The 13,115-nt window shown below is 38.2% G+C and overlaps 1 protein-coding gene and 1 non-coding gene across 2 annotated transcripts in view; one reads left to right on the plus strand and one right to left on the minus strand.

Annotated features, from left to right (window-relative positions):
- Window positions 1-1,816: 1,816 nt before the first annotated feature.
- Window positions 1,817-1,889, minus strand: TRNAA-AGC (transfer RNA alanine (anticodon AGC)). The gene has a single exon. It is a non-coding gene; the product is annotated as a tRNA-Ala (tRNA).
- Window positions 1,890-2,185: 296 nt separating this feature from the next.
- The window catches only part of LOC129272607 (nucleolar protein 14-like), a 31,622-nt gene continuing 20,692 nt past the window's right edge, over window positions 2,186-13,115 (plus strand). Inside the window, exons 1-4 of the mRNA XM_064108048.1 lie at window positions 2,186-2,268; window positions 10,719-10,964; window positions 11,354-11,488; window positions 12,058-12,196. Of these exons, the coding sequence (XP_063964118.1) occupies window positions 10,782-10,964; window positions 11,354-11,488; window positions 12,058-12,196 (457 nt within the window). The 5' untranslated portion in view covers window positions 2,186-2,268; window positions 10,719-10,781. The remainder of the gene's footprint in view (window positions 2,269-10,718; window positions 10,965-11,353; window positions 11,489-12,057; window positions 12,197-13,115) is intronic.

Below are 13,115 nucleotides of genomic sequence, written 5' to 3' on the forward strand. Positions count from 1 at the left end.
AGGCAGTGTTTGTACTTGACTATTTAATTAGCAAAATTATTGAAAATTGAAAATTCCATTATTCTTCCCCAAAAAAACTATATCTGATTTCACTTTTGGTTAAAACTCATAATTTTCATAAAATTTAGGTATCATAGTAAAATATTACACTACTTATGACTTATTGAAAGCATGTTGAAATTTCTGATATTTTTGAAGTTCTATAGTGTGGAATCGCCTATTAGCAGGTTTCATGAAACAGCTATTTTCACTTACCATTGTTATAAGCAACTGAAAATAACCAGGGGGCAGTCAAACACATTGCTGTACACATGTGTGACCAAAAAAAAAGTGTTTAAACAGGTGTTTTTACAGTTTTGGACGCGGGCCATGCTCGCACACCCGTTAAGGGTATAAAAAACACAGATTTTCAAGAAAAAGGATGGTTTTGAAAGACTGGTCAATGCGGGGCAAAATAGGGTATTCTTTTCCAATGCTTTTTTTTTTAAAGACTAGCCAAACGTGTTTAGGGTATGTTTTTCCCCAAGCTTTTTCCCCGAGGTCATATTCTGGCGACAAATTGTGTATTTAAAGCCCGCAAAAAACTTGTTTAGGGGGTTATTTTGTACATGTACAGAAAAAACCGTTTAGGGGGTGTTTGGAAATAATTTGGTCACGCTTGTGTACAGCAATATATTTTACTGCCCCCCCCCCCCCTAGTCTGCTGTGCAAACCCTTCACTCGAGTTAAGGGTCTGAATATGCAGCCGACTCATGCCTTGTGTACTGAAGGCCCTCTCGCTCACAGCAAGTTTTGTATGTGCTAGTCTTTGCGTGGAGACACACTTGCTGTTCAAAGTTTCAATCAGGGTCTGTGTCTGCAGACTACCCCCCCCCCCTAGTCTGCTATGCAGACTCTGAATGGCTCGTGAAGTGGGATCTGCAGCTGGTTTGCGAAGCAAACCAGCCTGAAAGGGCGAGCGTAGCGACATCTGCAGCTCAAGTAGACCATGTAGACCTAGTCTGCTATGCAGACTCCTTGAATCAGCTGTGATACACACACTGCAGATGTGGGTCTACAGTTGTAGACTACCCCCACCCCGGGGGAAAATAATTCAGTCTGATCGGCTGAGAGTACGTAAGCCTGTGAAAATCACTGACTTTTAGGTGTTAGTGAATAAGAAAAATAGAATCCAGATCGGTTTTGAACCCATATGGGACATTTTCATTTTTATAGATTATAATATAATGTTTGAATGTATTCTCACATTTTTATGGTATTCGATTCTGAATAATATGTATTCAAACATGAAGAGAAACTTCAATGCCTTACAGAAGTCCCCAGTGTAAATGATGAGGATTCATTTTAGGGTGTGAAGTTTCACTATACTAACATGAGAAAGATATAATACTCTCCTGCTAAATGCTGCATTATTATAATGCCGATATGCACTGAAAAATTGTAATTTTTCTCTATATTTCATTACATGGAAAAAATTTTAAGTGGGATTCCACCATTTTTTGTATTTTGTAACCATTTAGCATTTCATTAAAAAGTTACTCAATTTTTTTATTGTTAAATTGTTAATCAGATTTGTAATAAATTTCTAATTGCAAAATTTTGTCCATCCTTTTTTCTTCGCATGGCAGCTTTCTCCCCCCCCCCCCCCTCTCTTGTTTGGGATGACAGTTCTAAGAAAAACAAATATTATTTGACACCAAGACGAAAAACGTTTTTGCTCAAGGAATGATGAAGCAAACAAGGATCGTATATAAATTTATAACAATTTGAAAAACGATTGGTAGCCTTGGGGACAAATAACAAAAAAGTTTCCACTTGGAGAACCCGGGCATCGATCCCGGTACCTCTCGCATGCTAAGCGAGCGCTCTACCATCTGAGCTAGCTCCCCTTGTTGAATCTCCCGGGCTTAAATAACGTATATATAGATTGCATTTTTGCGTTCTAAACAGTCTTGTTCAAGGTTTTTCATTCATATCAATTTTATTTATTGACAAAGTGAAGGGCAATACTATCTTAAATAAACACCATTCGTCTTTATCTGAATATCAGCAAAACACTTATCAATTATTTTACTATAGCGGTAATCAATGATAATTTAGGAAGATTATTAGATTTATTGAAATTTATTCATTTAGTCTGAAGAATTGTACTACTAACCCACATGTAACGAGCGCACGTGGAATGCGACATTGCGACTTGTACTTCCGCATTAACACATCATTCGTGGGACTTGGACAGTCGACAACACTGAAGTCACCACCCTTACCGTAAGTTGCAAATAATACAGCAGTTGTTTGATTAAAAAAATAACAAAATAACTAATCATACAGAATATATATTCTAGATTGGAGTGTAGTTACTGCTTAATAAAAGTCAATAAACGTTCGGCTAACTGCCGGTAAAAGCTAAAATGGTGTTGGTGCGCTTTCGCATCGCACGACGAAATCAACGCAGTTTTCCACGAGCCGCTCGCCGGCACCGCTGGCGCAGGACGAGACCGGAATTTCTTAGGCGCTATGAGGGTGCAAAAGCGCATTAGCACCAAATGATAGGACATGGTAGTGATTAGACAGGAATAACCGTCGTTTCTGGGGATTTATTCAACAATTTCTGACATTTTACTGTAATCCCCATTTACCGACGGTAGAGTGTTCGTGTGGGCTCGCATGTGTTCTCACTCCCTCCCTTTTGTCAATTCACAGACACAGTCCAAAGTTTGATGTAATTTTAATTACACATCGAATTTAGACTCTAAGGATTTATAACCAACAAACTTTTAATACTTGATATTCCATTTTTTAAATACTTTAAAACGATATAGATGAAGGCATGAAAATTATACTTTACCGATGTTTAATTGGGTTGAACACGATGAAAATGGTCAAAATGGCAGCCAAACGAAATATTTACAAACGAACGGAGAGGGCGTCAACAATCACGAATGTGATATCGATATTGCTTTCGATATTATACGATCTGCTCCATATGCGAGCGAAACCGAAGATAAACGATACTAGTTATACTAGTTATAATCGCGATATATCAAGACATTAAAAAATTAATAACGATAATGACGTCATTCAAGATGGCAACTTGCAAGAAAAACCGTCGGGTCAGGTGAAAATGTCTTAGATGACAGATTTCTCAATCATCCAGAGGATTTTTTTCAATAACTCCGGCCCAAGGTATGCAATTACTTAAGTTATTTATATTTCCCTGATAATGGAAACCATGAAACTTTTAATTTTGCTTAAAAAACAGTTTTAAATCGCGATCTATAAAACGCTAGTTCACTATACGTTGGCTGTAGCCATAGGTACGGGCCCCCATCCTCTTCAGTCTATGTATGGTGAGTGGAGCCAACGTAGTTCAGTGGAACAACCAAAATACAGAGACTGAAGCTTTATGTATGGTGAGTGGAGCCAACGTAGTTCAGTGGAACAACCAAAATACAGAGACTGAAGCTTTTGGTCTAGGTAGTAATGGGCACGTTGACTTCCTTGCCTTTAATTTGAACTGAAACTTTAACAGTGTTTTCTGAAGGCAATCTGAATGTTTCCCATCTACTCTGCTGCCTGCATTCAATTTTGTTTTATCTAAAGTTGTTTGCTTGACATTAATGACAATAATAATACTAAATTACGAGGCAGCTGTCTGTTTCGAGGAGTATTCGCCTTTTCGGTCACCCTGTCCCTGCCCAGAATTCAGTCACATGACATTTTGCAGTATTTTTGTCCAATAAAACTTTTTGTATCCTAAAATTATTTCATAATTCATGTGTAAAAATGCAAAGACTACAAAAATAAACTAAATAAAGATTAAAGTGAGAGGAAAACATTGCTTTTAAAAGAAATTTGACATTGAAAAGAATGTCCCCAGGCCCAGTCTCCAGACACACGTACGTGCATAGCGCCAACTTAATGTGTTCCGCCATCTTGCTTGTTGGTTGCCGATAAAATGCGCATTTTCAGATTTTTTTACGCTCAGTTATTACCCATGACTGAAACATTGACCAATCAAAAACTAAGATTCTATAAGAAATATGAATATTCATATACGAAAGTATAAACATAGATAATTCAGTTTTATGTGAAATTTAAACCCAATACTTCAAAATATGGTTAGTTTTATGTCTCTAAAATGACCCTTAAAACCAGAATTTTATTACTAAAAAATAAAGGTTTTCCCAAGTTGCCATGGTAACGCGGTCTGAGATATAAAAGCTTAGCAAACACTTCATTTCAGTGATCGAGGATGTATTTGTTTACGGTATACGTCTACATAAATTATAAAATTTTTTTCCAGACCATGGATGAACTGTCAAAAAGAGACATTTTAGGCAAGTTTTTACGATTTCCGGCAATTTTCTGACACAGGCACTTTGAAGAGGTAATTTTTACAGAATTAGAAGAAGACATCATGGATTTTCCTAATTATCACGACGGATATGCAACTTACTTGTAAACAAATCAAACAAAGTCTATGATACATTTTCGATAATGCAAAAAGAGACATTCAAGTCTCTGATTGAGAGCCGCAGATTGAACATTCGCACGGCGCAATGGTAGCGTTTTCGCCGAATTCGTCGGGGCGAAAACTCCAAGCGAGCCGTACCACTCACCAGTCCCGAACGCTGCGCTGTATGTTTGATGATTTATCTGGTGCCATTTCGTGCTTATAAATTTGTTTTTTCTACAATGCCACTATCTCATTAAAATTGTTTGTCATGATAACATTGGAAATATTATCGTTTAATGGCCCAAAGGATCGACTGTAATAAAAGATACTTTGAAATATTGTCAGAGAGTGATTAGTTAGGTGATGTTTATGGTCAGAATTTAGTCATGGCTTCGGGTGAACTTACGCGAACGCGGTCACTTGCTCACGGGGCGAGTCGGCCTGGCCCTTTGGTGGAAGGCCGTTAGGCAACGTGCAGTGCAGCTAGAGCAGAGTTGGGGAGTTATAACTTATAGGTATAAAAATACTTTGAAATAAGTAATCTGCAAATATTTTTGTCTTATCCCTTTGGATTACTTAGATAAGAAATTCTAATTCTCAAAGTTTAAATCAAATTTTAGACAGTGACAACAAAGAGTGGTGCTGTATGGGGGGGGGGTCTTGCATGCCCCCAAATTAAATTCACAAACAAGAAAAAAAAAGGAAAAGGTAAGAGAATCTTGCGAAATTGTTCAATTTGATTTTTGTAACCAAAAGTCAAAATTATGCTTATGTCGCTTGCTTGCAACTATATATTTTATAAATTTTGCCTGATACCCCATATCGTAGTACCCTCAATTATTTTCACTTGTTACGCCACTGACATGACTGATATAACATCTACTATATAGTTTATGATAACATTATTTGGTTGCGGGATCAAAGCATCAGCTATAGCTAAAAATTTATACTTTATGCCTGTTCAACTTCCAATACAGGTTTAGGCCTGTATTTATGAGATGTTAAGATCTATGGGTGCCTTTATTATTTTCATTTTCAATTAAAACAATGATTAATTATGTATTAATTTAGTATTAACCTCGATGATACATTTTATTGTGTTAAATCGTACAATTTCTGTTGTATTAATCCCCTTATTAAGCCCTTTTAAAAACATGCTCAGTAGCAGACCCCCCCCCATATATAAAGACAATAGAAGTGTATATAGAATTAATTGACCCCCCCTATTGAAGACAAAATGAAAAAAAATACTCAAAATAATCGACCGCCCCCCCCCCCCCTTTGACGAGGCAGCTGTCGGTGGCCTGATGTCTTCATTCACTTCTTTTTGCTTGTAAAAATAATATTAAAGAAATAGGGGCTACTCTAAGTGTCCCCTATGAAAATTGATTTGGATCTGCAAGTGCATGAGGCTGCGCCCCCTCCAACGTCATAGCTACCCCATATCTTTAGGTTCAAGCTCTCATATTTTTCAGCTCCCTGATTTTTTGGAAGAAAAAAAAACGAGGCGAAAGAAAAGAGTGAAATAAATGAAAAACGATTAATCAAAATTTGATTTGTTTGAAAGAATTATACTTATCAGAGAAACTAAATTAAATTCTACAACCATGAGCTGTAGAGCTGGATATGTTCAGTAGGTATTATGAAAGAAGTCTAATTCTGTTCTGTTTGATTGAAAAAGCATCAAATAACAGCAATCTTGATAAATTCTGTTTTTTTTTCAAAATCAGAACCAATCAACCTTTTTCTGATTATTCTGTCACTTTCCATATTTTGGAGAAAAAAATAAAAGTGTTCATCGACGCCCTGTACTGCATGATGAAACTGTATCCCCACTCGGCCCTCGTAACCACCCCCCCTCTCTCTCTCCCTCCCCCCCCCCCCACCACAATGCCCCTTGCTCATTTCTCTTATCTCACCTTGACCTTAATTAATTAATCTTAACTATTTGGCGGTACAGTCAAACGTGACTGGTCGCCATCATAGTTTCATCCCCAACAAACAAGGAACAAACAATAACAATTCTGTTTTTCGACCCAACATCATTCCTTTCAATACGCGTAAGGCTATACGTGGGCATGCACAAACAACGTGGGTTAACAAAAACTGAACCGCGTTTGGACTGAAATTGTGATTAAAATAAAAATGTTATAAATATGAAAAAAATATGTGTATAATGAAGGATATTTGATAAACGGAAAAACATCAATCGCTAATTCATAAAAATGCTGGAAAAGATTTGACAGAGGTTTTTAACAACGGTAATCAAGGGGAATTAGTGTATGGGTGAATGGCGTTCGAGTTTTAGCCGAGCGTTAGCCGGTGAGGGCGCGGGCCAAATCTGCCTGAATCTGGCAATATGGCGTCGTCCATTAAGCTGACGTTAGCCAGCGGCGACTGCACGTACGTGGACAAGGAGCAAAATATCTGTGCCAATAACATTCACATACTTAAAGGGATCGTTTAACTTTGTGAGCAGCTGATTTAAAAAATTCTCAAACTGAGTTGAAACGTGCGTATGAGTGCCTGTATTTGTCCTCAAAAACCCTGAAACAGACCACAATATAGGATGAAAATCTCTAATTTAGATACAAGTAGCAATTTATTAGCCTGATTTTGAGAACCATCTAGTAGACGGGTTCAGCTTATGACCAGTTTTCTCCAATTCAAAAAGTCTGTTGGCTATTTTGACTGCCTTCTGTTGTGTGTATCTCCTATACACACGCTATAAGCTGAACTGTACATTCAGTGTATACCTTGTACACACTGTATGTAGGTCATGCTGTGTTCATCTAGAAATAATGTGTTGTGGTGCACAGATTCCCTGTATACACATAGTCATTGAAACCAACTCCCAATTATTTTCAAACTATGGTTTACATCTCCAAGGTTTTAAAATTGATCCTGTAAATATAATACTATGAAACTTTTGGGATGGTATTTTAACACTATAAGCCTAATGTTTAGCCCATTTTCAGGAACAAAAAGGAGAATTTTTTAAATCAGAACAAAGTGAAATGATCACTTTAAGACATAATGGTTATGCACACAAAATACTCGGGTGACGGTAAACTGGGCAAGTGTCAAACACATGTAGCCTGGAGCCTAGGCTTCTGGGGAGTAAAGTCATCTACTCTACGAGTCTACGTAGGCTTACTCCCCATTGAAGCCTGGGACGCAGGGTAGGAATTATTTTTTTTTAGGGGCTACTTTTTTTTTTACATTGGGGCTACCACTGAATATCTTGGGGCTATTTTCTAATTCATGGGGCTACTTTTTTTATCGCATATCAGCAATTACCTTTTGAAATTCCGAGACTCAATGTGATGCCTAAAAGCTCAGAACATTTTTAACTGTAATTACTGTAGGCTACAGGCCTTACAATAAACAACAGTGATCCCACCAGAGCAGTGGCGTACCTAGGATTTTCACAGGGGGGCAAATTCGTCCGCCCAAAAAATTGACAAGCAAAAAAAAAAAAAAAAAAAAGGTGCATGGGTTGTGACTCGTCAGGGGGGCAGACTGCCCCCCCCCCCCCCGTAGGTACGCTAGTGCACCAGAGTCGCCTTCAGCTTCACACACTTCAGATTCAAGCCAATCGAGGCCCTAAGACTTTATTGTCGATTGTCTCTGTACAGTACTGTTTCTTTTTTGGCTTATTCTTCTCAACAGTATCTCGATTTGGAGAGGCTTCTGGCGCTGGCTCTGGCCGTTTGGCTAAGCCAGGTTGAACTCGAATTAGAAACTTATCAATCTCGCACTCCGACTCGATAATCAGCGCTGTCACAATCACCAGCTGATCGCATACAATTCTGTGCATGCCTAGTACACATAATATACTGTACGATGCACGTGGTCTCGTTACCAGCTGTGCAGTCTAATCGTGCACGCGTACATGTACATAAGCCATGCGGCAAGTGCGTCAATAATTCTAAAACCCCGTGCTAAAGACTATGCGTACTCCGCATCCCATATTGCATTGCGCGTTTATTTTACAATCGCGAAGCTTCCGGTGTTAATGAAGGTTCGGATATTGCATCGACCGTTCAACTTAAGCTAGCAAGGGCGATATAAAAGATGCGCTTGCTCCGCCGCCGGAGAACGTATTATGTGAAGTATTTTTTACATTGTCGATGGTATTTTATTGGGGCGATTCTGAAATAAATAGTCGCCCCAAAGCATTGGGTTTTGAGAATTTTTAGGGGCGATTTGGGCTGTCATGGGGGCCAAATTGCCCGTCACCCCCGTGTAATTCCGACCCTGCTGGGACGCTTAGGCATAGTCATGCACATACGGCCACAAAACCTGAAACTTTCGCCCCCTAGATTTTTACTTTCCCTCTAAAAGATCTAGCCCTAAATCATGTACATGGGTTTCAACTTCATTTCCGACATTTCTGCGATATCGATTTCATTTTTAAAGAAGAATTCATAAAAAAAACGAGAAAAATGTTATGAAAAGATGGGAAGAGCTTACGGCCGTGTTTACGTCGCCATCTTGATTTCTTTGTCTTCCGCTTGGCGACAGCACGCAAATCGTGCGATGTGCGTGCTGTCGCCGAGGCTTCAATGGGGAGTAAGCCTACGTAGAGTAGATGACTTTTACTCCCCAGAAGCCTCCAGGCTAACCACATGGCAAGAATAATGTGTGACGCCCTGTATCTCCTTGTTGAAGGCACCCTTGCATTTTAGCTGCAGTAAAGTGAACATCTACATGTAGGAAGTACTCTTCACACACATATTAAATTCATTCTACCAGCAGATACAATGGACATTTACAAGTGTCTAAATCATGGCCATATAGCTCATATGCTAAGAAAACCAAGAAGTGAAAAACTGTGATGACACTGACCACTTGAGAGGCCAGTTTGACCAATTTCCAAAGTGGTCAGTGGGCTGAACATTTATCAAGGTGGTGATACATGCTTAGATCTCTGAAATATCACATTTTGGTGGCTTCTAAATTATTCCTGAGTTTTCAACAGCCATTGAAATAAAAACTGACCTAATACTGGACATGTTGTGCTACTGAAGTTTAATTTAAATGTAATGGGACCTCACTCAGCTGTAATGCTGCATGTAGCCAAACGGCCTCTGATGTTCTTATGACATTGTCTTGTCGTTAAACGGAGAAGAACAAGAAGTTCTAGCTTTTGATGTGAAATAATAGTATGTGAAAAGTTCCACACATACACTCACAACCAGTGCGTTTATCTTCATCAGTTTGAAGCAGCACTTTGGAAGAAGAAGCCTAATGTAAGTAGGCCTGTGTTGAAACACATAAAAGGTCTAAACTAACATTGATTTCACCAGGAAATCCACATTTACGAAAAATCATTTTGATAAAACGGGGTTAATCCTGTTTTTTTTTCCTTTATAGAATACTCTTAAAACATATAAAGGATTCAAAATTTGAATTAAAAATTACATAAATGGAACAGATTTCTTACCAGACCGATGTCTTGTGTCTCTAAAATGTTCCCATGCTCCCTACATAAACACAATGCGTATAACGTTTGACACATTTTTCATGATGTGTAGATGTGCTGGTCCACACAGAGAGAATCGATGGGATCCGGGCTTACCTCATCCCCGAGGACAAGTTCTCGGTCGAAAGGCAAACTTGTCTTGGCATACTTGAATTTGAAACTCAATCGAAGGGACACTACCCCTTCAGCCAAGTGTCACATACAAGTACATGAATGTCTCCAATCGAGGAGAGGAGCACTGGGGGAAAATCTTGCCAATGCAGGTTTTCTCGATAGGGAAGAGGTTATATTATAACTTTGTACATGTACGTAGGATGAGTGGTCGCAGTCAGACTTCGTCTTTGCTGTAGGCCTAGTCTATAAATTCAATTATGAACCAAAGTTAGCTATAAAATTTGTGTTACCATGTGGTTTTACATGTAGGCTACTGTATGTTTAGTTTAGTCAGCCATTTGCATGAATTATGATTGCTAACTTTAGTCCGTGTCAAAAATGCATGTACTGCAAAGACGAAGTTCGACTGATAGTTTTCATGACAATGTTGAGATAAAATATGTCGGATCCGAAATAGACCTGTTCCCGATGCATGATGTTGCTGAAATTCAGGTAATCAAATTTGTGTAAAATGTAAATACAAATTGTCCTAAAACGTGCATTTGGGTTGGCTACAAAAACTTTTATGCCTGATCTTGCCTGCCAGCATGTATATCAGATCGCACAATGTTAAACCATGCCATGGCTGATTTGTATTTTTATTTTAAACCATGGCAGATTGACCTGAATGTCTTCGATGCACCGCTTTTGATGGATGGGTGATTGTGAGATAATAGAAACATGGCCAAGAATAAGAAAAGACGAGGTCTGACATCCAAAGTGGAACAGCGCAGCAAGTCAACAGACGTTAAACACAATCCATTTGAAGTTAAAATCAACAAACAAAAGCACAACATTCTAGGAAGAAAGAACAAACATGGAAAAGGAATGCCGGCGGTATCCAGGTCTAAAGGACTGCAAAAGGTAAGGTTCTCTTTGCCATTTTGAATCTTCCAAACTGAAGTTGTGAATTACATGTAATGTATTCGAGCTTGCACAGTGGTGGATCTGGCTGGCTGGTCCCTCCAAAGTTTTGTATGGGTTGTTTTTCTATCGTTGTGTTTTTTTCAAAAAAGGCCACCGTGCATCGTTAAAGAAATATGTTAACTGTATTATAAAACTATGATGGGAAGCTATTGGGCACAGAATTAACCAGCAAGAGAAAAAAAAGTACTGATGGACCATGTGTCTGGCATTTTAGGGCAAAAATTTGTGTCTCATTTTGTTCTTTTCCAATTTTGACCCCACTCATCTTTGTTATTAGCAATCATGACAAATTCTCAACTCCCAAAAATTCTTTATTCTATGTGCAGAGAAATGCCACCCTGCTGCAGGAGTACAAACAACGGCATAAAACGAACAAGTTCCTTGACAGAAGACTAGGAGAGGACGATCCTGGAATGTCAGTCGAGGAGAAGATGATGGAGAGGTTTACGCTGGAAAAACAGGTTTGTTTTCTTTGATTATTGATTTCATGACTTATCTCATGACTGTGGGCGCCTTTCACTGGTCTTTGAGGGTGGAGTATCGAGTGGATCAAATGTCTATATCTCTGTGTGAAGTTAGAAATCAAACAGAATTTTCCATATAGTTTTACTAAATACAAAATCATATTTAATTGATCCATCTTTCGTGATGAATGAGAGCATTTCCAAGAACTTTTGCTTCAACACAGTTGAAAACTGTGTGTATAAAATGCAAAATAATTTCTGTAATCTTCATCTATCCCTTCAAATGCATTACTAAATTGACTGTTATGTTAATGTGCTCCTTTATATCATTTAAACACCTATTCCCACAAATCCATGTTAAGCTTTTTTACTATAATATCATTCATATCGGGTATTGAGTTTTCAATTACATGTAGGATACAAATATTCCTTACAGAATGAAAATTTATGAGTGTTCAAAATAATGCATGTTTGCAAAGCTTGTGTTGTATTAAATGGCTGAATGAAATTTTGTGAAATGCTTTTAAATATTTATCTTTCTCTTGATGTTTGTTTGTGTTCAATAGAGAACACATGAGAAGTCTAGCTTGTACAGTCTGAATACGGACGAAGATTTGACACATTACGGCCAGTCTTTATCAAGTTTGGAGAAGTTTGAGGAGCCGGATCTTGAGAGTGATGAGGACGACACGGGTTTGATAGATAGTAAGTATTCATTCATTTGTATCCTTGGAAGAGTCATGAAAAGTTTATGTCAACTTCGTAATTGTAACAACATTGAGACCTTCAAATCTAAACTAAAGGTAGATTGCCAATTCGTCCACTGCCGACTCGTCCACCCACCACATGGTCTACCTTCATTTAGTCTAATCCAGTCCATCAACATTTTGTCTAACAGCCATTTGATCGAATAACCATTTGGTCCAATCATCACTTTGTCTAATCACCAGTTCATCTTATAACCAGTTGGTCTAATATTCGTTTTATTTTCATTCATTTTGGCCAATTAACACCAAGTCTAATCAGACCAAATGGTATATGGACTAACTGGCTATTGGACCAACTGGTTATTAGACGAAATGGTGAGTGGACGAAATGGCAATGAGATCGTGGGGATATTGGACAAACTGATGGTAGACCAAATGATAGTAGACAAGTTTGTAATTAGACGAATTGGCATTGGATCAAATGAAAATAAACCGAACTGAAGACCCAACTTTTCCAGAATTTTGTGAATAATGTGTGGCATACTGGGGTGGCTTGCACCTTTTAATGTTGGCTGTTCATCATCATCAAGGGTGGCATTTCATTAAATGTGTCTGTAATATATGTGCAACTTTACACATAATTTTTCATATGACTAGTGATCTGTGCATAAATGTCAAATGCGATTCGTTGTCATTTTGATGCCATCAATTGAACTTGAAATCAGGGGACCATCTTACAAAGAGTTGCGATTGATCCGATCAATTGCAACTATGGAAAGCCAGCAAAGTCAACATATGAAATGCATGTTTGTTCAAAAAAATTCTAGATGTGAATGCATATCCATAAATTCATTGATTTCTTGACAATTTGGGGTGTTCTTCTTTGTTTACAAAGGACATTTTGCGAATTTCTGTAG

Source organism: Lytechinus pictus, chromosome 12, assembly GCF_037042905.1.
Source record: "Lytechinus pictus isolate F3 Inbred chromosome 12, Lp3.0, whole genome shotgun sequence".
Lineage (NCBI taxonomy): Eukaryota > Metazoa > Echinodermata > Echinoidea > Temnopleuroida > Toxopneustidae > Lytechinus > Lytechinus pictus.